At 38.7% G+C, this 24,296-nt stretch overlaps 2 protein-coding genes across 2 annotated transcripts; both read left to right on the top strand.

Annotated features, from left to right (window-relative positions):
- Positions 1-4,779: 4,779 nt before the first annotated feature.
- Positions 4,780-6,825, top strand: LOC116250660 (F-box protein SKIP22-like). The gene has a single exon (XM_031624467.2). It carries the CDS (start codon positions 4,941-4,943, stop codon positions 6,603-6,605), a length of 1,665 nt encoding a protein of 554 aa, XP_031480327.1. The 5' UTR covers positions 4,780-4,940; the 3' UTR covers positions 6,606-6,825.
- Positions 6,826-17,477: 10,652 nt separating this feature from the next.
- LOC116250885 (transcription factor bHLH74-like) lies at positions 17,478-20,310 on the top strand. The gene is made up of 8 exons (XM_031624860.2): positions 17,478-18,447; positions 18,570-18,782; positions 18,868-18,933; positions 19,041-19,109; positions 19,256-19,327; positions 19,404-19,592; positions 19,690-19,777; positions 19,855-20,310. The coding sequence occupies exons 1-8, from the start codon at positions 17,791-17,793 to the stop codon at positions 19,875-19,877; spliced, it is 1,377 nt and encodes a 458-aa protein (XP_031480720.1). The 5' UTR covers positions 17,478-17,790; the 3' UTR covers positions 19,878-20,310.
- Positions 20,311-24,296: the final 3,986 nt, after the last annotated feature.

Genomic DNA, 24,296 nt, shown 5'->3' with positions numbered 1-24,296 from the left:
GTTAGTTAAGTAAAAAAAATATATCATTTATGTGTATACACTTCAAAATAAAGTCACAACGTACATCAGATCGGATTCATATTTGATACACCAAACCAAATCCAAATTTGGGTCGGGTTCAGAACGGCGTTTCCGAAATTGGACGCAGTTCAAATCCAAACCAGGATATGGGTGCAACTTTTACAGGTAGCTAGACTGCAATGTTTCTTTTATCATTGAAAACCAATATTTTTTCTGCACTTTTTAGAGAATTCAGTTAATTTCACGGATTTGTTATTCAGATATAACTGTAGATAAACGAATATATTATAATTGTATTTGTAGATAAACAGATCTATCATGACCTTTACTTGCTACTCAAAGTGAAAGTTCTATAGTTTTCTATTTCGCACATACTTTAAAAAATTTTGCCTTCGCACGTCCAATCTGATATGGGATCGGGTACTCGACTCAATTCATGTTTGGATCTTAAATTTAGCTGTTAAGTCGGCCTAATAACTTATTTAATATATTATTTTATTTAAAATATATATTGTTATAATTAATTTTGTTTCTATATTCTATTGTATTTTTATATGTAACTAGAGATATAATTATAATTATTACAATCAAGGCTGGCCAGGTCAAGTTTGGAACCGGATTGCAAGTCAGCAAAAAGTTTTTACGATATATTGTGACTAACTAAGTAGGTGTCGGTAATTCTAGGGGAATGAATTTGAGCGGAAAGGGTCCTTCTCTAGGATAACCTGAGGCCAACAGAGAAAGCGCTTGAAGAAGATGAGGGTTGTAGAGATCGTTACAGACAAGGTGTCTAGCTAGCGCAGGTTTTACTGAACATGGAGGGTTGATCGGAAGCAAAGACAGAAGTAAATAATGGAGGCTCGAGGTGTCCATACTGCTAGTGGTCTATGGAAAGATGATCTCTTTGGTCCATTTTGCAGCAGTCGCAGACTGGATTTTAGATACATGTTTCATGCATAACAATGGAGAGAGATGAGAAACCCTAGGTTTTCAGTGATAGGGAATGAGGGTTTCTTCATTATGGTGGATTCACAGGATGAATTTAAAATTGTGGTCAGAAGAAGAACGTGGGTGGTTGGGAACCAGATACCGGTGGTTTCCGGCGAAGAATATGAAGATTGTGGAGGAGACGGTTTGACATACATGCGTCGGGTTTAGTTGTAGTGTTGTAGAACAAATGCATGTGTTCAACGATTTCAAGGGCATTGAATCGAAGGTTTTTGAGAGAGAGCCCTTGCACAAAGAATTGGGTTAACTTGGATTTTGCAAGTCTTAGGAGTGAAGTCTCAATTGGGTTCAGGCAGTCGGGAATCAATTGAACTACACCCAAGAAATTGTTTATGATCAATCTAGAATCATGTATTACAAAAAATGCAGTGCTCTAACTCAACTCATGTGGAGAGCTCCTGTAGGGATGGTGGAATGGTAAACCTTGGGAGTCTACCGTGCTTTTGAAGCCTCAAGGAACAGGAAAGCGGGAAGGGGTGTTGGTGTATGGAACTAGGTGGTAGACATGGGCATTGGGCCGCCCCGATAAGAGTCAGTCGGGTTTACGCCAGCCCGATGTCCGAAACCTGAGTCCGAACTTGATACCCAAAACCCAAGCCCAAACTTAACTAGCTTGGCTTGGCCCGATTATAATAAAAAAACATTTTTTTAATATAAAAATATTTTTTATTTGTTATCAAGTCAAATTAAGTCAGTCAGGTACCCATTGAATACCCGGTCTGATGCCAAGGTATAATAGGTGGTGGTGAAGTTTGACGAAAATGTTAGCTGCTGCTCTTACTTTGTAATTGTATATCAAAGAGAAAGAAAATGTATGACAAAAATCAATATATCAATGAAAAACAAGTTTAATACAAAACAAACACTAAGATTAATATATTCAACGTTTACAACTATTTAATGGTTGGCAGACTCAAAATGTATGTTAGTATTATGAAAGACTAACAATTCAAAAGTAGAGGTTCAATATCCTAAGAATTAAAATAAATACACCGTACATAAAGTTAAGACTAATTAGCTTTAACTTTTTTTTTTATTTATATTCCAATAAGTTAGACGATTCGTATCAAAAATTAAATCATTAATAAACAACTCACCCTGTCAATAGTTATAAAATACAAAAATTATCACTAGATTGCATTGAGTTAAACGAATGTTTACCAAATCAAAATAAGTTTCGGCTGATTCCAGTACAAAATTTATCATTGCGCTGCACCGAGTCAAACTGAGTTTCAGCTGAGTTAAGCCAAGTCAGGCTTAAATCATGCCATGCCAAGTTTCAACAAAACGAAGTCCCTGTAAGTAAAGGTGTGCAATGGACCCGGTACCTGATGGGTAGTCAAGTCCAATGGGTCAAGCTTGAGCTGACTATTTTACATTCGAGCCAACCCGATAAAAAAATAAAATAAAAAAAATACTTGCGGAGCCAGATTGGTTAGAGCCAGGTATTGGGAGAATGACCCGACTCAATATATGTATTTAGGAAACATCTCTTCATATAAACATGCATGACATGATGCCACCATACAAATATTTGGTGCATTTTCAATGGCTTCATTAAAAACCTTTTGTGTGCAATTGATGGTTCTTTTAAAGGCTCTTGATACATAAATGTGTGTTTATGAGATATTAAAAAATGAAATATTAAAAGTTCCAAATAATGATAGACATCAAACCAAATACTCGAAATTGATGGTTGGACTGAACTTGATAACTCAGCGGGCGGGACTTGGGTTACTATCAAACGCTTTGGGTCAACCCAAACCTGATTTTTGTCAGCCTTAGGCTGGCCCGGTCTAACCGGATGCCCAATTTTACCTGTAAGCATGATTTTGCTAACATGAGCTACTATATGATAAAATAATATTAAAATTACTCTCTATATAACCAACATTTTCAATACAATTTCAATTTGTACATTTTTTTTAAAGTCATCGTTTTTGTCCCCTCTTTGCGTTGTTACATAAATAGGGATGTCAATATATTCGATTTTAATCAGATAAAAAATTTAAATATAAAAAAATTATGTCTGATTAAAAAATCGGATCAAATTCGAATTTAATAAATGTCATTCCATCGCATTCAGATTTGAATATACATAAACATCCAATCACATTTATTTTTAGACAAGTATCATATATTTAATGCTATCAAAGTTTGAAAATTGACAAAATCTGGTTCAAAATTCAGATTCGGATATAAATATAAAAAACGGATTCAAATTGTGAAATCAGATTCAAATATAACTTTTTCTTATTCAAATCTGAATTTGAATAGGAATATCCGATATATGAAGGTGAAGAGCCCAAGGATTAATCCCCCACCGGCCACCGCCCCGGTGACGGAATAGAGCTCTCTACGGTTATCACGTTTTTTTTTTAAAGAAAAAAAAAAAAAAAGGCCCAACAAACTAAGGCTACTCTTCCGTTTCTTGCTCCCCAGGAGCGTTTGAATGCCAGAGACAAACGTCACCGCATGAATTTGTCAATAATACCATGGATGTTTATCATTCGACAAAAGAAAATGTCCACCGCGTGTGATTGGCACAGACAAAACCAACCATATGGTCAGTGGCATGGACAAAAAATGTTATCATCCTTTAACAATGTCAAACCAAAACCTGTTGAAAAAGAAAAAACTTCCAACACCACCACACGAAAGAAGAAACTTAAAATCCAGAATGACTTCAAAGCATTTCTTTATAATGCCCAATGGTAGAGGAAATATGTAATTCTTTGGATGCACGCACGCATCCAAGCTTAGTTTCAGAAAAAGTTTTCAATTTCAAGGTTGTGCATTCCCTTTCTTCCTTCCCAAGTCATATCTCCACTAGAAACTATTCTAGCTGCTAAAGAGATGCCAAGGTTGCTAGCAGTCCCTTGTGACGCAATTTTTGTCCTGAAATTCTTGTCCCACCCAAGAGTTTTCAAAATGAAATTTCGGGGTTCGCTGCTCAAGGGGCATATTTTGGAGATGAATTCTAAAATTTGAATGTTGATTTCCTAAGGAGGAAACGTGCCCTCGAAGTCTTAAGGTTTCATTGTCTGTGGCTAAGGAGATGCTCACGGAAACATTAAAATGAAATGAATGCCTATGTATTCAAAGAGGATAAGCTCCTCTATCTAACCATGAACTCCGTTGCATGGACGTCATTACGAGAGACTAGAGGATTTCTCTAAGGATTGTATAGCGTCGGTTTGACGTCGGTACCTTTTTTATGTAAGCTTCTTCTTTTTTTTTTTAATTTTATTTTATTCGCATCCTATGCTTCTTTTTTCCTTCATTTCATTTGAAGATTCTGTACGAATAAAAGAAAGAAACAACAACAAACAGCCTACCTGCTTTCTATTTCAAGTCTTTTCTTTCTTCTCCCTGTTTTATATTTGTTCTATGATTCATGGAAATTGGTATTTGAAATGCATTCGTCTTGATTCAAATATCTCTATTTAACAAAAGCTTGATATATTATCCTTCCTTCAAACACAATGAAGTTGATCGTGCCGCCATCACACTGATCAGATAAGATTTTGTGGGATTCTTATTTCTTAGCCACTGTTGAATTGATTTAGCACCCAAAAATTGATTGTCGAGCTAATTAGATAAGAAAACGAAGAAGAACTTTTATTAAAAGTGGGTGTTTTTCAGTTATCAATATCACAGGATTGAACGCGTCAACTGTGAGGGAACCACCTAAATCCTGAAGATTTTTTGGTACAACAGACCTGATCTTCTACCAGGTGTAAAGCAAAATTTTACCTCCGAATACCTCGACAAATAGCGTACAAGACTTCAAACTTCGGATACTTTGCACTGCTCGTTCTCTCCCCTCTCATTCTTCCTTCTGCCTCAAGAAAACTGACTCTCCCTCTCTCTTTCGCTCGTTCCAAGAAGTCGACAGCGGAGGATCGATCATGAAGCTACGATTGAGGTCGGTGGAGTCGGGACGGACGACGAGGGTCGATATCCCTACCCCCTCCACCGCCATGCAACTGAAGCTTGCCGTGGCGGAGAAGCTTTCTGTTTCCCCTCTCTCCCTCCGCCTCTCCCTCAACAAGAAGAACGAGCTCGGCGATGGTCTTCCCACTGACGCGCCGTTCGCATCGTTGGCCATCACCTCCGGCGATCTGATCTTTTACCAGGTTCTGGACCGTTCTGCAGTGTCTTCGCGTTCCGCGGTGGCCTCAAACCCTAGTTGCGAGGAGGCTCTGATTCTGCCGGGGCCGGTCGCCGTTGAAGATGGAGGTGCTCGTCGTGGCCTTTGCTCTTCTTCCGATTCGGGAGGTGCCCATTTGAATGCTTCGCACGTTGGGGCTTCTGTCGCCGGCGGGGAAGGAAACCCTTTTCCGGAAGGAACTTCTGCTTCTTCTGAATGCGTTGAGATGGATATTGATGGTCCCCGTGCAATTGCCTCGTTGTTGGATATGGATGATGCTCATGTGAGTCCCACGCCTGCTATGGCGTCCATTGATCGTGTTCATGCGGGAAAGCCTACCGCAAAAGGAGTTTTGCAGATGGATGATTGTCCAGCTTGCGAAAGAGTATCCAGTTCTGGGCATGATCGTTCTGCGGCGATGGTGGGTGCTGGGAATTATGAGTTCGATGGTGCTTCTTGTGGTGCAGGGAGCGGACCTCGCTCGATTTTCGGATTTCTATTTAACGTTTTCTCTGAGGCTCGGAACGTGAGGCGAGAACTCGATTTCTTGGTATTTGCAATCCATGCTATTATGCTGGAATCCGGGTTTCTGGGGTTCGATAAGGAGAAGAAACGATGCTTGGAGAGGTTTCGTTTGCCCGATGATTGGGTTTCTGAGTCTACTGTTTCACTCAGTTATACTGTGCGCGATCTTTTAGTCCCCAATGATGCAGTGAACGTCGTCGTGTTGAAGGTTGAGTTTTTTCCTGGTTCTCTTGTTGTTTACGGTCGCCTGAATCGCGAACTACACCGGATTTACCTTGAATTTTCGCGGTATGTTCCTTCAATCTGTGCGATGGTGCAGCAGACATATCGCCCTGCTTATACAGGTAGATGCCACCATCAGAGAATGGTGTCTGAGCTCTGGAGAGAGGTCAAGGACAAGGTTGTCTTGCCCCTTCTTCACGAGTTATGCGAGATCTCAAGGCTGCCGCCTCCTGCATGTCTTGGATGCTTGCCTGCAGAGATGAAAGTAAAAATTTTGAAATACCTTCCTCCTCTGGACCTTGCAAAGATTGGTTGCGTCTCAAAGGAGTATCGGGATCTATCGTCGAACAATGTCATTTGGAGGAAAAAGTACGTGGAAGAATTTGGTCCTACGGATGTTGGAGAGTGTGATTGGAAGCAGAGATTTGCACAATCATGGAGGCTGCGGAAAAATTGCATAAGCCCAAGTAGGTTGTTCTATTCGATTCCGTCAGTAATAGGCTTTACGCGTCCTCCCATCCGGCAGTCTATAGTTGGAGGCGATTATGATCGTGTTCCTTTTCCATCTCGTCATACATTCGGTTCAGCTTCTCTTCCTTTTGGTGCCAATGGAAGGGGCCTTGGATTTCAGACAGGGAGGCGAATAGGTCACCACATTTGTGATCTGGGGAGATAAGCTGGTTAATTCTAGCATCTTTTGGTTATAGATATATGCAGATGCAACGCTTTTGGTTGAACTATAAGAGAAGATTGTGTTGATGCACATATATTTCTTTGTGTAGCTAAAGACTTTTACTATGCATCGACTGCATTTGCAGTAACGAATGGGATAATGATCTCTTCTTGGATTGGGCTGTAAATTTGTTGATATATGCAGCTTTTTGTTTGTTCTGCTAGTAATTTATTCTTATGGCTTAGCAAAATTTAAAATACTTTACTAGATGGAGGAATGGCCATGCTGAAGGGGAATTGTTTTTCATAGGTGCAAGAGCATGACTTTCTTTGAATCAACTTGGGTGTAATATTCACAAATACAAGGTTTTACGTGTGTTCTTCTTTATTTAAGGTTTCAACTTTCAAGTACCTTTATTAACCGGTTGGGTCCTTCATGATATTCATGTTAATGTCCATCATGCATGTCTTTCTCCTTTTTTTTTGTATCTTTTCTTCTGGTGGTGGCAATAGATGCGTGTGAACTTAGGTGCCTTAATGATTTCAGGAAGATGTCGAATATGGGAAGCATTTTGAAATGTAATTAAGGACAGAATGCTGTCTTCATCACTTTGCTGTTCTCAACTATTAAGCGAAGATGCATGCATGCCAGCATTATTTGAGGGAAAAAGAGCAGTAGACAGTGGGAATCATGCACTGTCAGTGCTTCATTGTGGGTTTTTAGCTTTCGTTAGTTGTCCTTATTCTTCTGCTTCCAGAAAGTCTCTGCTTCTCCCATAAACGTCTTACGTTGTAGTCCGCTCTTTAATTTGCTATCTGATTCTTACTTTTTGCATATAGCTCCAACATAAACTACAGGATTTGTAATTATACAACAACAGTAGCCTTTCCCAATTGCTGAGTTTTTTATCCAGCTGCTCTATATTGATGTGATGTAGGAGCTGTAAAATCCATATCCCTAGTCTATGAAAGATTTGAAGCTATTGCACTTCATTCATCTATTTATTTGATTACAAGAAAAAGAAAGGAATAGGCAGAGGCCACACATCCATAGGAGTGAAATATATATATATATATATATATGTTTTTAACAGTCTCAACTTGTCAAGGATTTGATCCTCAAAAATTTGATTTGTTAAAAAAGAGATTTGTTTTACCTGTTATAAATGTGTGTATTTTCAAAATATTTTTCACATTTTTGTGAAATGTTTTTAAATTTTGGCAGTCTATCTAGTATATGTTTGTTTCCACATTTAGTTATATTCATAAATTTATCTATCATATTGTTGATGGTTGATCGACTCTCTCAAGTTCTTAAATGTTTTATCTTTCATGTGATTTCTTACTTTTTTGCTTCTCCAATATTGTGATATTTACTTGTAAAGTTTATACATAACATTGAGCTGCATGTCTCGCATCAACGATGTTTCCGTGTGTTGCCTTGCATTAATGCTTTGGCCCCATGCTTGCATGCTTTAATAATCAACTGAGAAAGCATTGCAAAAGGATAGTGACTGTTCTTTTATTTCCAAGGATGGTTTAGGAGCTGATTTCATGCATTTTTTGTTTTGATGCCTACCCTCCAAAATCCGCTTCTCTTAATATCTTAATTTTCATCTTGATACTTTGTATATATTAAGGTCTATTTTTTGGGTACTGATTTGTTGATTTTGTGATGTTGATGTTTGCAACTGTGATGTATCAAGTTATTTTGGCTACAGCTTGCAAAATTTAGTTATTAGTCCCAAGTTCCTTTTTGTGTACCTGTTAGTGACTGAGTTGTTGGAATGGAGACAAATCCACATGAGAAGGTTTATGGATTCGTTGTTGGTTATGTTGATCGCTTCCTATTTCTTTCATATAGAACTTTTGCTTCGATTTTCATGACTCCATTAATAAATTTGTTGTGACTTTCTGGTAATCTGGGTCTTTGTGCAATTTCTTTTGCTGAACCTCTGAATTGTGGCTATGCAATTCTCTGCTTTCATGTACAGTCTTCTCAAGCTAGTCTGCTTTTTTTGGTGAGATGAAGTCCCAGTCTGGGGGACATTATTAGTCCGTCATTGTTGCTGATGAACACATGCTTTGCTCTCCTTTGTGTCCCTTGGTCCTCTTTCCTTTTAATCCTACATCCTTTGACATCTTATTGAATTCACTCTTATCGTTCTTCTTGTCCATTGCATGTTTCTTTTCTCACAAGCGTGATGCTTCTTTTTTTGTGCACCTTAACCTAATGGTTACTTGCCTATAAGGGAAATTACCAGATGATAGCCATCTTATCAAGTAATAGGAAAATGTTTTTCTGTTTACGGTGGCTAAGTTGGTGCTAACCTTGCCGAGTCGGAGGGCATCAATCTTGTCATTTGTAATTAAATAGAAGCTAGAGTATGATCGCTAGAGTTATCCATGCACATCTGGTTATCCTAAACTTGGAGACTTTTGCAGAAATGAAGTGTACTTGGGAAGGGGGGATTTGATCATGGATCTTGTGCTAGTACAGGAAGGTGGTGAATGTTCATCTCTGTGCATTGTCCTACCCACTCGAATGCCTTCTGCTGCTTGGCAGCAGTTGACTGTGGTTTCCTTGCGCTCAATTTTCTTTGGGGGGCGCTACTATTGCCAAGACATTGAATTTGGGAGGTAGCTGTCTCCAAAGCGACGTCTTAGCTCTAGCAACACGGGTATGGTTTTCTTAACTCGTTTATGCTTCTCGAGCATCACATTTTGGCAAAGAAAACCATACTCTAGCAGCATAGTTAAGTGGTTCGCTTTGCCCATGCTTGAGGCTCTCCAACCAAGCTCTGTGGCTCTGGTTGGAGGCTACGCCCTCAGGCTGGAAACACCAAAACGCTGATGCCTTGGTCCCCAAATGGAAGGAATATTTTTCTTTGAAAACATGCAATGTCTCAACTGTGTTCTAACCCAAGCATGCTTATGTCATCTGTTTTGGCTTGCAGATGACAATTTTACGTCTTCAATTTAACGATAAGCCGATCACCAAATGGAAAATGGGCATACAACGGCTCTTAATATCATTACCTGGACTTGACCAGGTCCTGGAAGCCGAAGAAATATCATAAGCATATTTAGTTCTAGAAGCGGCTTGTGTGAACAATGGTGCATCCTCCCATTCGTACGTATCGACAACGTGGAACAGGAAACTGAAGGAAAGCAAGCAAGCAAGCCTGCTTATAAATAACGTTTCATCTGTTCGTTATCCATCCTCATGTTGTTAGAGATGGATAAATTGGTTCTTTTCTTTTTCTCTTTATTCGTGTAAATCCATACAAGTTCTTACTCGACTTCAGGAGATACACCCAGCTTTGGCAACAATCTGTCTACTTGGAATCAGCAACACTGAATAACGTAGAGTTTTCCCAGTCTTGTAAATATGGTTTTCATATCGTGTTTGAAACTTGAATGGTTCCTACAAATCTTATATTATCTACACATTAAGAGGCTGTTTTGGTCTACTTACCTTTTCCTGTTCTTCCCAATCCAATGTGCATCGTTCATCATGGTCCGACTCGCATTAATGTTAAGACGCTGGATTTGGCTAATGATTTTCTTGGGCATCTATTCTGACCTTGTCTTTAGACCTCTGCTAATTATGTTTTCATTGTTCTTCTCATTTGCTTTCTACTTAGTCACCATCTTTCTTCCTGTTATAATGTCATGTTGCTTCTAGAGGGAGAATAGTTCGAGTATCCGAAAATGAGTTTGATTCGGCTGGTTTCACGTATCATGCTTCATTGTCAAGAACCAAATTCTGAATAATGAGTGGAGTTTCCGATCTAAATCCATATGGAATCCCATTTGAAGCCCTGAAATGGCAGTGATCCTGGTTTCTGGAATTGAAGTGGCCACTTAAAATAAAAACATCTTGATTTTTACTTGACAAACTTGAGACAAGTCAGATTTAGGTTGAACTTGTTAACAGCCTTTTGCTACAACCAAGAGCATGTCTGAATGAGTGTGGTTGGAAATTGTTCTTCCAAGAGGAATGTTTTTCTATCCACCCCGGATAGGATTGAGCCCCGTAATGGCTCTCATCTAGGCCATGAAGTACTCCTCTAGCTCACTCGGAGTTCTGGATCTAACTTTGATTTGGGTACTATACACCTTGAATGAAAAAATGTTGGCCTCAACATTTTTCCAGACTCAAGGCTACATATTTTACAAACCACCAGGGACATCAACGGATCAAACACGTATTAGATGTAACCATATCTGCTTGTTCAATTGTTCATATATTCGTATCCAAATTTGGATTTCAAATAAGAATAAAAATAAAATCTTATCATATTATGAATTCATAATCTGGATCCCATCTGAATATGATTTTTAACTTCCATTCCGAATTTGAATCTTACTAGTTTCGAATTGAATCCAAACTGCATTGCAATGTGTTAAGAACCGACTTTCCAAATACCTGGATATTAGATCTATTTATTTAGAACTTAATCCAATCCAAATCCGAATTTGATCAAATATTTATTTAAAATCCAAATTATATGATTGGATGTCATTTCTTGAATCCAAACCTAGTCCAACTTTTTAGTTGGATATTAGATTTTCTTTCTTTTTTTCTTGCATCCGATTTTTAAAAAAAATCAATTTAGATGTCAAATGCCAGACCCAAATCAGATTTATTGACATTCCTACAAATTACATTATTCATGAGAAATATGGCCTACAGAGAAAGGAACAGTGACCCTTTTATAAAGGTGGGTGGCCCCAAAGAATGAGAGTCCATATAAAAGGGAACTGAAAAGGGCTCTTGAAGGTGTTGGCGCATGGCTGGTAAAGAAACAAAGCTTGGTGCTCGCAAGAATACTTTATATTGGAGTGAAGGACACCCCATCGACAAAGTGTCATAGGATCCTTCTCAAATTGGCAATTGCGAACAACTAGATGAATTTCATTTCCATATGAAAGTTGAATTTATTATTGTGTTGATGATCCATGGAAGAATCGCCCAGAACCAAAAGCCTGCTTGCTACCTCATATTTGGAACCCTGGTGTCTAGGGAACAGTATTGGAAATTGGGAAGGAGCCGGATTTGGTACAGCAATAAATAATACAGTATTTCTGCTAGATCCATGGCATTGCCTCCCTATTTGTCTCTCCCAAGTGTCAGCCAAGTTATTTGCATGCAACCTTGGTGTTAGAGAGAGAGAGAGTTTAAGATGAGCTTAAAAACCAAGAACGAGGCTCATGTAAGTAAAGGAGATGAATTTGGTGAAAGATAATATGTTGGTTAAGTTTCATTAACTTGATTAGGCTCATGTAGTAAGTTTTCTTTAGCTTATACAAGCAAGGTCTATAGAACAGGCAGCTGCTTTTCTTCAGATTTTCTTGACAAATTTGTGACTAGCATTATAGAAAACCCCTATGCTTGCTGAACTTGGCCCAGATTAATCTAAGCTAGAAAGGTCCAGTCTCAGATTGGACTCAGCTCATGTTGGTCCAAAACTTTCCATGCCACACCAGCACCTTAATTTGCATTAACAAGCTGGGGTTAGGCATAATGCTGCTAAGTTCTCGTATTTTGACTATATATTGAACTCTTGACCTTCTTCAACTCTAAAACCTTCATTTCAACTCTCCAGGTAGCGAGGGGAGTTCCTAGCAGTGCTTTACAGACACAATTTTTAGTGAAAACTACAATAAATATCTTAACAAGTGTCCCCTTTTTGTGTCCATGTGATGTAGGTCCTCAATAATGGCAATGTCAAGGGTACTACTGTAAGTACCCCGAAAGTCCAGCCCATATAAAAGGGAGAGGGTGGGCGTGCCCAAACTTTTTAAAAGTAGCAGAGTGATTTTGTCTGAGTTTTTAAGTATGGATTTGCATGCCTTCTATTCTTTTCATGAAAGAAAGATGATTTGGTACCTTAATTTTGACCCTAAAAAAGGGACCAAAACAGCCTTGACAAGGTTCAATATGATGTCCTCCTAAAGTGAAAGTACCTCTCTCTCTCTCTCTCTCTATATATATATATATATATATATATATATATATATGGCTTGTTCTCCAATCAATAGAGTAACTCTCACGAGGAACCGTACAAGCACAAGAGGGTTGATATGATTAGGCATTATCTAGTACAGTGGGGGTCTTATTATATATCACTTCCAGAAAAACAAAGAGAGGAAATGTGAAAAAGAAAAAGAGTGGGTGGGAAGAGAGATTAAAGATGACAGAGCGTGCTTGTTATCAAAGCAGAGTGTGAAAAAACAGCAAAGCAACACGTATTGTTCTGCATATTAGCGGTGGGAAATAGTTTAATCAATAGATTAAGTAACCAGTAACCAGAAGCATCTGCTGCAACAAAGGTAAAAGAAAAGGGATTCTGTAGCAAACTGTTCGCATGATTAAGAGTAAGCATATTGCTCGAAAGAAATGGGATCTCACAGAGATTTTCTTTTACCTACATTTGGTTTATAATCTGATAAAAGGAATTACATTTATAGTTCTTAGTAAGGGCTATACTTCTCAGAAGAACATTGTCAAACAAAGTAGGCAAAATTTAAAGAAATCTTTTCTCTTTTTTTTTTTCATGAATGAGCCTTTGGTACAAATCAGAATTTGGCAGCAGTCTGTCATCTGTAGGTTTATTGTGTCATGTTCTTTGGGTGCAAAATCTTCGGAGAACTAATCCCTCCTGTCTATTAGCAACAGCCTCTCTTCATTATTGTGGGAAGGGGTGGGGTTTAGTGCTTCCTGAACCTTCAAAACCTTGAGGGCTGTGTTCTTGTAAACTGTGTTGTTGCAAACACACCCACTAGGATTGTAAACAGGACAGGTCAGATCAGTTCCAGTTCGGACCCACAACGCTTAAATACATCAGAAGTCAAGTCAGAATCGAATTTGGAAAGAGAGAGAGAGAGAGAGAGAGAGTATTTTTGAAACGTATACTCCACTACCAACTAATTGTATATTGTGAACGAATGATCTAATAATGGATTTCTGCTGAAAAATAACTTAATTAGAGTATCAGAGCAAGTAATCAAGATCTGAAGGAAAGTAAACCAAAGAAACTCAGAAAACCACAAAATTAATATCGTCCGTGCCTGCTTTCCTAAGCATAGGTCGAACCAATCACTCTTTCCTAAGGTATCAAAGCCATTGCACATAGACAAAAAGCATGCAGAATAAATTTAATCTTCTCTTTTTCTCTCTCTCTCTCTTTCTCTCTCAGCTTAGTACAACAGCCAGCCTAGTTATAGCTCATGAATGGCAAAATTCTGCAGAGATGATAATCAGAATTCCTCATCTTACTGAAAACTGCCAGCTTAAGCATATATACCTTTACTCATCATGTTTCGTTCTCTCGTGCAGACCGAAGATTCCAGTGCACATCATTGTTTGGAAAACAACCATGCACTTGAGAAAGCACAGTTCTTTATGTTTCTAGCTTTCTGGTGTTTCAAACCGATGAAAAAAAGACAGAATTGAAAAAAACAAAGAATGCCCAACATGGTTTTTGTCCAGCTTTTTGGGTGCTCAACCCACTAAAATAAGCTTTCAAAATCCAGCATATAGATCTCGATGTGTCTCTATCTCACGTGTCCTTTCGTGCGTGCATTACTGTTTCAGAGAGAGAGAGAGAGAGAGAGAGACTTGACATGATCTTGTCTAACTTCATTTTTTTTATGTATTTTTATATTTTTACCATGAATCAAGCTGGGAGATAAAGGTCCAGCTAGCTTATATCGGAACCCAAGACAGCATAAAGTTGCAGCATATGCTGCCGAGCTTCCTTTTTAACTATGGAGACTCTCCAGGATGCTCTTCCTTTGTGGCCTCCCTTTGGCCTTTTCCCCCCTTTTTCTCTCTTCCGATGTGGGTAGCATCTAACCAAGTTCATGAATATAATGTAGTTATGTTGCATCTAATTGTACCATAAGATTATGCTTTACTGAAGATATAATTCTATTAGTCGAGGAAGACATGCAGCCTTATGAAGTAAGGTGGGTCGTTCTTTTTTTGGTTCGTTCCCATCGTAGATTTGATGGGTCCAAAAAGAGACATAAGCAAAATACGCGTGCAGGCACACTCTTATTTTATATGCCATCGAGATGAGGATGGTCTGCGTATTGGATTTGACCTCGGGTTTACTTATGTTATAATTAGATTAGATTTCACTTAATTCTGATTCGGACCTGACTTTGTAAACTGTTAACGAAGCAGGTCCAGCCACCTTTCGGACCCCACATTTACATGTAGATCTGCAAAGCTGTACATTGGGTCTGGTTTTGATCTTTACTAAACCTTAAGGTTGCTTGTTAAAAGTTGTCGACCCAGCTAGTTGGGGAGAAGGCTCGGAACTTTCAAGAATACATAGCTATATAGGTCAAAGTTTCAATAGCTGAGTAAGTTGCAAGAAAGAGACAAAATAAGAGCTCCTAGTGCACCTTTTTGTTTCTAAGGTTAGATAGGTTTATAATTCATATTATGCTTTCCCAATCTAAGCTACTTTCGATTCAGTCTCTTGGACAATTTGACTTCCATAATCACTACTTCTCTTGAGTGCAAATAGTGGATATGTTATACTTTAGTTGACGGGTGTCTCATTTCCTACGTAGGTCTAAAAGCAACTCTGAATTTCAGGGGGGTGGGAAAGAGGAAGCGTTTCAACCTCTTCAAGATATTTCATACATCTATTTGGCCATAGATCACGAAAAAAAAAATCTATTTCCAGATGAAATATTGCTTTCCAAACACTGCTTGAGACAAATCTTTCCGGTTTGTGATTCAAGGAAAACCACACTCAGGACCAATGGTCTACTCCAACCTCACAAAATTTGTTTAATTTTATGTTATTGTTTTGATTATTTGATTGTTTATATATGTAAGTGTTCCTAAACAAATTAAATGTGTTGAATGACTGTCCCTTCAACCAAAATTTCTAGCTCCACTAGTGCTCAGGACAAGAGACTTAATCATTAATCTAACTTGAGGTTTGCCTATGCATACTTTCAATGGCGGAGCCACATATAGGCTGGTGTGGGTAGTTGCCCACACCAGTTTCTCAATTTTCTTTCATTTTTATATTAAGATCGTTTAATATTTACCTTGTTATACATGTAAGTGCCCTTCCATGTACGAAAACATGTGAATCAATGCCCCTCTAAAAAAAATATTTTCTAACTTCATTGCATTCTTTGGCTTACTTTAGAAGTTGACTTCCCTGTGAATGGAACCAATGACCAGCTGTTTACTGATCGGCTTGACCACTTACGCCAAACCCTTTGAGGCTGAAGAAATTTCTCATTCAGAGTTTCAAAATCTATAGGCTTCAATGGTGCACGACCGACTCAGTGGGTACGTTTCAAACTAGAGACTAAGTTTCCACGGGAAAGAATTTCATTCCGACGAAGTTCTCTATATCATGTGAAAAGTCCTCGTCAAAATGTCTACCTCCATCTAACGGTATCCATGTTAGCTTTCCAAAATCTTTGTTTATTTTAACTTTAGCTTCAATCATACGCTTGTTTAATATAACAGACAGTATTGACTGTGAAGCACCGAGTCCTGATGATCGAGTTTCCAATTGCTGATAGTTAAAGCCCATTAAATTCTTTGTTTAATGGGCACAGGAATATCGAGCTCGTTTCTGCTTTTACTTTTTAAGTTTTTAACTTCATACTTCTTGAATGCTTTTCATTGGGAGTTCAAACTTCTTGAATAAGCAAATAATGTTTTTTTATTAGCGAGCGTAAATGCGGGCGCTTACCTGGAAGTGATTATATAAACTCAGCTTTTATGCGAATGGATAACCTGCTAAATTGATGCGTATTTATGCTTGCCGTTCAATTTAGTTTCACAACAGTTATGATGCATGAAAGTCTATTTTTTATGAAAACAAAATGTCAACCACGTATGTCAATATTAATATATAGTTTGAAAGTAAATGTGTGATGTATTTGGACGTACAATAGTTTGAAAGTAAACGATTAAATGTGTCCATCTTATCAATTGTTTCATCAGTAAAATTGCATTACTTAAAAAGTAACATGGTGTGGCAGAACGCGTCGTGTAATACTGTAATCTCTTTAATTTAATGTGGAAGAGACAGAAGGCGAGCTGCCACTAATTACAGAGCGGCCGCCGGCTGGCAGGGCAGACACGAGTAACGCCAACCCGTCTATGCAAGCTTTAACCTCGAATATGATGCCCTATTCTTTCTGCATCTGCCCATTTAAGATCACTCTTTCTTAGGCTCATTAAATATATGTGCATGCTTTGGCCTGTACTTCCTATTAACCCTTTTACCTTGAATCGGCGATTTCTTCCATTTTTCTCCTTTTGATGTTTTCCTTCCCTCTCAGTGGAAACAGCCAGAATCCTATGCCACAGAAGGCTTTGAGGAAACACCATCATGGGAAAAGTGGCATAGTCTTGTATTGGAAAAGCAATTTCAGCTTCTTTACAATTTGACCATTCCCAGATGAGAAATCATGTAAAAAATGTGCTTCCCGTTTAATGATTACGTTTTGGCCAGTATCTCCTTATAGAACCCTTGGCATAAATTGGTGTTCTTGGTTCTTCCCCACGATTTTTTTTTTCGATTTTTCGATATTCCTATTGTTGGTTTTTATTGAAAGTGATGGCAGCACCAGTGGATGAAAAATGGAATCTGCCCCTTTTCTTTAACCTGATCTGGTGAACAGTTAATGCCCCAACTTTGCTTCTTGTCCCTTTATGCTCTTAAGCCTCGCCTTTTTCCTTTTCCTTTTATATCTTCAAGTTTATTATGGGTCTTTATGGTTTTAGAAGATTTTAATTTGTGAAAAGCAAAATTAGGTGGTTGATATATGGTTTTCACTTTTCTTTTTTTTCTCTCGTCTTGGATGCTGCCACACAGAGATACTTTACCTTTGACAGATCTAGGTATTCTGCATTACATAAAGCTGCACCACCTGCTTGTTCCTTGTTGAGCCTTGCAAGAAATTACCAGCTGTTATTTTCTGGTCAAACTACCACTTTGCTTTCGACTCATATACCCTTGTTCCAGGGACAGCTTTTCCTCTTCGGTAACAGACCTTGGTGAGCTCATTCTTAGTTGATCGAGGGATTGTGGTTTGTCCACATCACCTTTTGCAGGCTCCCGGTTGGTGGAATTGTGGGGTGCTTCCAGTTTGCACCATATATTGGTGGGAGTGTGCTGGGCTCTGAAGGCATGGGTTCAAACAGTAATGGCAATTTCAGCTTTGAGCAGAGCAGTGGGATGCCTCCTCCTGGTTCAAGCTTTCCCACTGATGGTGCTTTTCTAGGATCACATTCTGCTTCTCTGAAGTCTGCTGCTTGCTCTGCTCTTGAAATGGTGGAATCGTTTTCAACTTGTTGGGATGCTTTGGTGCCTGTAGAAGGCAATGCTGGTTTTGCTGCACAGATGCCTTCTCAGCAGCAAGGCTTGCTTTACCCACTGATCGCTTCTGCACTTGAAAATCAGCCTGCTGGGATCAACTTAATCCCTCCTCATCCTAGCGTTCCTTTGCTTGGATCAACCCCTGGTTATTCTTGCTTCCTGAATGGAAAATGTCCCGATAATATAAGCAATTTCGGTATCTTGGGGAGCACCAGAGTGTCTACCATTGGTTCGTCAGATTACCTACTTGGAAATCTTAATCAATGTAATGGTATCAACCCATCTCCAAGGGATAGGATTCAGACTTCTGCCAAAGATTCTGAAGGCAATGACCATGGTATTGCTGGTCAAGAGGAAGAACAGAAAACAGAGAATAGGTTTGCAGATTCGCCTTCCGACAGGAAAAAGAGAAAGAGGATGCTTGATGGTGTAACTGCTGATCCCAACCATAAGTCTGATAATGCACAGGTGACTGTTAATTTCCTTCTGCTCTAGCCAATTGGTTATTCCTGTCTTCCTTGTTTTCGTCTTGGTTTTAGTCTTTTAGATACTATTATGCCAATAATTCTGTTGTACCCTGTGAATGACAGAGAATCGAATCTGATCAATCAAAAGATACTTCATATGTGTCTAACGACTCCGTTAAAACAACAAAAGAACAGACCCCCTGTGGTACTCTCGGTAAGCTAACTGTCAAACAAAGTAAGGATCATAGTCAAAACGGTGATGCTCCAAAGGAAGATTTTGTTCATGTAAGAGCTAGACGTGGACAAGCAACCAACAGCCACAGCCTTGCTGAAAGAGTAAGGATCTTGAAATCATTCATTTGCTTTCAAAGGAAACCATGACTGTAATGCTGACAAGCAACTCATCATGCATAAAATGTAGGTAAGAAGGGAAAAGATAAGCGAGCGTATGAGGTTTCTTCAAGATCTTGTCCCTGGCTGTAGCAAGGTACCATAGTGCTTTTTTCAGTCTTTGACATTTTCTCTTTTCCAGTAAATTCTATGTCAGAAGGATGTTTCGTTGATCTCCCCTGGCTGTTTCTTTAATTTTTATAGGTAACTGGCAAGGCTGTGATGCTTGATGAGATAATTAACTATGTGCAATCACTCCAGCGGCAGGTTGAGGTAATTCATATGTTCCGCCATTATCTGCCCATCTAAGTGTTTGTTTATGGAGTCAAGAATCAGAAAACATCGTGCCCTTGAGCTTCATTGTTCCCGGTCAAACATTTGCTGCACTAAGGCATCTTTATCTGGTTTCCCTTCTCCAGTTTTTGTCAATGAAGCTGGCGACTGTCAATCCTCAGCTGGACTTCGACATTGAGGGAATCCTCGCCAAGGATGTAAGTATTTCCTCTCAGAAGTAATATTTTACTTTTGCTTGTAATCTCTTATTCCGTTTGCTCTACTTTTCGGCAGATTTTTCGTTCTGGAGTCCATGGTTCTGCTGTTCTTGGTTTCTCACCTAACATCAGTCCATCCTGCCCTCACATAAGTGGGACTGCTCTGGAATCGGTGGATCTAAGAACCGAGACAGTGCAAGGCGTGCAGAACTTTGGGGAACCACTGAGAAGAACTATAAACTCCAAGCTGTCTGAAATGGATAAGGTACTTCCCGTACATTCTGTAGTTCTCCCTTATACACTCAGTTATGTCCTATCCATCGTTTGTTCATGCTCATCTGAAGAAAAGAACTACACGACAGGTACCAAATACCTGGGACTATGAACTTCAGAATGCGGCTCCGGGGGCCTTTGTCCCTCCGGCACATCTAAGTATTCTGGAACAGAGTGGTAAACTTTTAGCTTTGTCAACCTTTAACTTTTCCGATGTGATGATCTGAATGCTAAAACTCTGTTTCCCTCTGCAGCTAACTCTAAAGTTGACTATTGAGGCTTTGACATGCTTAGTGCCTTCTGACATTAGATGAGAAATTTTCAGAGATCAGAAGACTATATGACCATTATTGCATTTGGTGAAAGGTTTTTTTTGGCAGTTTAGGCATTTCGAATTTGCATATTGCTTTACTGTAAATTTGATTAGTTTGGTAGCAAGAAATGGGACTCGGTGGATCTGGATAACAAAAGAAGGTGGTGATCTGAAAGAGCTGTCGATTCTACTGAATCTCCCGGATCATTGTTCATTCTTCGATTTTTAGTAGAAGAAATGACGTTACGATTGACTACAAATATGTATACAGCAGCAATAGATAGGACATATGTTTCTAGAAATTGGTTTTATGTGTGATATGGGTTGTATCTCTTATGAGTATTGTAAATGTAGTATGTGGTTGTAGTATTGATTTAATCTTTAGTATTGATTTTTACTGATTAAGGAAATCATCTGCTGAAATTGGGTTCAAGGGCAATTCTTAGTTGAAGGAGATCGGTATCTGTTTTAACTCGAAACGGATCAGCTTTATCAAAAAACTGATAATGTAATATTGGAAATCAAAATTGGTCCTGCCTCAACTGTAGACTATATCTTGCACTTCCTCTCAGGACATTAAAATTCAATGACTCTTCTGCCAGGAAAGGATAACCACGAGTTTATTGCAGACCAACTTTTTTCTACTTTCATTGCATTTACTCCAACCTTGTCCTTCTTTCATTACGTTATTTATTATCTGCTTTATCACGGTATTCTGCTACCGCATCTTTACAGAGACGCTTCATTATGTCATCCTTCGTTAGTCGGAGTAAATAGCCAACATTTATGAGGCTAAGTGTGACACCAACCACCTTCAACTAGTCCGTGTGGTCCAGCGCCAACTGACGGTCCGACTAATCAACAGATGTAGATATGAACTTATTTTCCCGTTAGGAAGACCGTCAGTTAAGCTGGTCAGTAGCTAACTGAAGGTCTAAAACCTTGGCTGTTTCATCACAAAATCACATCTAACCATCAAAAAGGTGAAATTTTACATGAGGCATGACATTTTTCATTGTATCATTGAGCAACCTGGTTGTAATCTTGGTTTATAAAATTTAAATTGAACTCAAGGGGGTTAGCACAACTTGGAGGGGCCTTGGACGGTAGATGGCTGCTCTCAGGTTCAAACTTTTCTGCAGACCTTTGGTGTGTCATGTGTGGGAGCACTGAAGTGCACTAAACCAGTCTTATTTTGCTAAAGGGGGTGACAGCAGGTTCAGCAGTTTAAACCAATGTGATCAAGTCTCCCACCTTAGGGTGAGTTTCTGTTTTATCAAGCCAAGAAAACAAAATACATGATATAATTGGCAGCCTGTGCTTTGTGATCATGTCGAGTTCTGGCTCTGAGCATCCTAAATATATCTGTTTTGTCATTCTTTTCTGGGTTGTCTTTCTTAGAGGAGGTTTTTCTGGTGGAAATCATTTCTTTGATGGAAAGTTAGCTGGAGCAGGATGATGAAAAATCACTCTTTTTCACTAAAAGATTAGCCACGATTTTTCGTTTGTTTAATGATTTACAAGATGAGGACTTCAAGCCAAGGCCCCTGCGTTTCACTGAGCGAAAAAGAAAAGAAGCAAAAAAATGCCGAAGTTGATGGGAAGCTGCTACTTCGGGAAAGCATGGTTCTGTTTTGTACAAGAAACTTGTTATTCACTCCTGATTATTCTGCACGTCACTGTTACGGCTCTTCTCAAATCCTGCAGCTTTTTGCTGTATGGGTTGCTCAACTCATGCAACTTTCTTGACCTGTTCTGCTTCTATGAGAAACTACCATCTACAGAAACAGAAAAAGTAAAAGAAAAGAAATGCTCTTTATAATCGGTTAACGACGTACTATCCTCCGGTCTTAGCCTCTGCAGTCACTAGATCCTGTCTCTATTGCACACCCAAGATGATGCACTAGCCAACCATAACTAAGAAGGTTTAAATAACACAGATGGGGTCCATATGGATCTTATAGCTATATCTTCATGGGTTCACCAAAAGGAAGCAACTTCTTTTAATGTCTTTGCTTTTTCAGAACAACTGTTAATAATATAATGGCACTTAACTTGGTAAATATCATTTCTGAAAACTACTTTATTACATGCAGCAAGCGCGATGCTAAACTTAATGGAAGGGAAGCAATTCCATCCTCATCACCACACAATTTGCTTTTTATTCACCGTGCCCTCAATCCCATAGAACAAGTTCCGACACAAATTCTTTACAGCAAGCTTGAAGGTCGTAGCGCTGGCAGACGGCAGTCTTTTTTTACCTGATCAAAGTCTTGTGACGCAGGAGCTAGTGGCTTATTCCCTTGCGGCCTATCACATGAGAGAGAGAGAGAGAGAGAGAGATGGTGGGGGCCTTATTCTACACGCCCCAGAACAAAGAAACTGGTGCAGTTAAAGAATATAGCAGGCACGAAATTTGCCATCGTGCTTCTGTCCAAGAAGATAAAAACGAAAGACATAATCCCATTTTCTGTTCGAATTTTTAATTCAAGTGTTGGATTCAATAAGAAAATTCTATCGTGTAGGATATTTTGGATATGATTTTATATTTCTACTATTCGAATATAAACTTGGATCCTGATCCAATGAACTACTATTTGAAAAGTGAATATGGTTATAAGTGAATCAGATTTAAAACTGATTCATTGACATTTCTTGTATTAAAATCTATATGTTGCTGCTGAAGGTTTGACAAGTGAAACGCTCGATCAAGAGAGAGAGAGAGATAAGTTCTCTACAAAAACTTTCAGTTTTACTAGTCCTAAGGGGTCACTAAATTATGGGAACAGTAACAAATTATTCTATGAATCTGCTTGAAAGAATGACATAAGCATGCAACAATATGGTTTGAAAAATTCATGCAACAGTTTGTTACTATTCTCATTGTCAAACGACTCGTAGGTTACCATGGCATTGTTCATAATTTATGGGCTCAGTGTCATGAAAATCAGATCCATTTGTTACCCTTTATCCAAAGTTCTTGTTTATGTGAATCACTTTGTGTCGGTCAAGTCAGATCATGTTTGTGAACATTTACTCTCTCTCTCTCTCTCTCTCTCAACAGTCAAGGGTTTTGTTCTTTGTTTCTCCTTGTCAGTTGAGGGTCATCCCGACGAAAAAGTCGGCCGAAACCTCTCTACGTATCTCCTTGCCGGAAGGGGCAGGGGAAGGGGTGCTGGCAGGGGCCATGGTCCTTGTTCACATTTTGGAAAAAAAAAAAATTTATGCTTTTATTTTTTAAAATTTTAACTTGGTATATGTCAAAGTTTTGAAAAATCCCTGATCTTGAAAATACTATTCGGCTTCTGTAAAAAAAAAAAAAAAAAAAAAAAAAAAAAAAAAAAAAAAACCCTCCTGCCATGACTTCATGTGGGAACCCACCACCTTGCAGATCTATGGTAAACCTCAAATCTCCAACAGTTCTGATCTCGAATCGAGGTTAACAAATGCTTCCTTAAGAACCGGGGATGCATGACCCTCCTGGCTTGCCAAAATCTCAAATGAAAAGGCATGATTTACTTTGGTCTAAGTTCCCTCGGGATTTGAGATCCACCCATCTAAGATCAGCTCCTCTCCCTCATTCATTTTCTGATCAGAAAGGAAAATGAGATTCCAAGTGTAGAACTCATATATTGACCTTCGATGCGGATCTTTTGCCCGAAACAAAGACTTGCATATCTGATCAATCAATCTAAAACTTGAAGTAATCAAACAACTCGATAAAAAAAGATTTGCCCTTGAGTGCCCTACCACCTTTCATTAACTAAAACTTCAAAACTTTATATCTGCCTCTTTTGGCTCCGCCAAAATCGAGTCTATTCACCACTTTCCTCTGAGCTGAGGAACACACAAGATCAATAAGGATGTTAATTGATCGGATTCAAATCATATATACCCTTAACCTTATCCATTTTTCAATATTCAATTCGAATTCGGATTTGATTACGTACAAAAAAAGTCATATATGAATCCGAAGCCAAATCCAAAATCCGATTTCATAATTTGACTATGACCCAAATCCAATTTTTATACTCATATCTGAACCCAAATTTTGAACATGAACCTGGCTGATTTCAAAATGTAAGAGCATTAAATATATGATATTTACTTAAAACTAAATCTGATCTGAATCCAGTTGGATATTTGTGCATATCTGAATCCAACCAAACCCGATCAGATGTCATTTCGTAAGTTCTATTCCAATCCAATTCATGTTTTTTAGAACAAAAACATGCATGATGTTTTGGGCTCTTATATTTCCAAATACATAATATTCTTCCTATCAAACATCCACTTAACATGAGTTTTTTAGCAGCAAAAGATAAAAGAGTTCCTTCACTTGACTAAAGAATTGGAACTAACTTTTCATGGAAAAATGTTAAT

Source organism: Nymphaea colorata, chromosome 3 (genome assembly GCF_008831285.2).
Source record: "Nymphaea colorata isolate Beijing-Zhang1983 chromosome 3, ASM883128v2, whole genome shotgun sequence".
In the NCBI taxonomy this organism is placed as follows: domain Eukaryota; kingdom Viridiplantae; phylum Streptophyta; class Magnoliopsida; order Nymphaeales; family Nymphaeaceae; genus Nymphaea; species Nymphaea colorata.
Note: the sequence above shows the minus strand (reverse complement) of the source record. Positions and strands in the feature narration are given on the sequence as shown.

Coding starts and splice junctions, on each gene's coding strand:
- LOC116250885 (XM_031624860.2), top strand. CDS start 17,791: ATGGGTTCAAACAGTAATGGCAATTTCAGCTTTGAGCAGAGCAGTGGG. Junction 18,783..18,867: donor GCCACAGCCTTGCTGAAAGA/GTAAGGATCTTG, acceptor CATAAAATGTAG/GTAAGAAGGGAAAAGATAAG. Junction 19,328..19,403: donor AGGGAATCCTCGCCAAGGAT/GTAAGTATTTCC, acceptor ACTTTTCGGCAG/ATTTTTCGTTCTGGAGTCCA.
- LOC116250660 (XM_031624467.2), top strand. CDS start 4,941: ATGAAGCTACGATTGAGGTCGGTGGAGTCGGGACGGACGACGAGGGTC.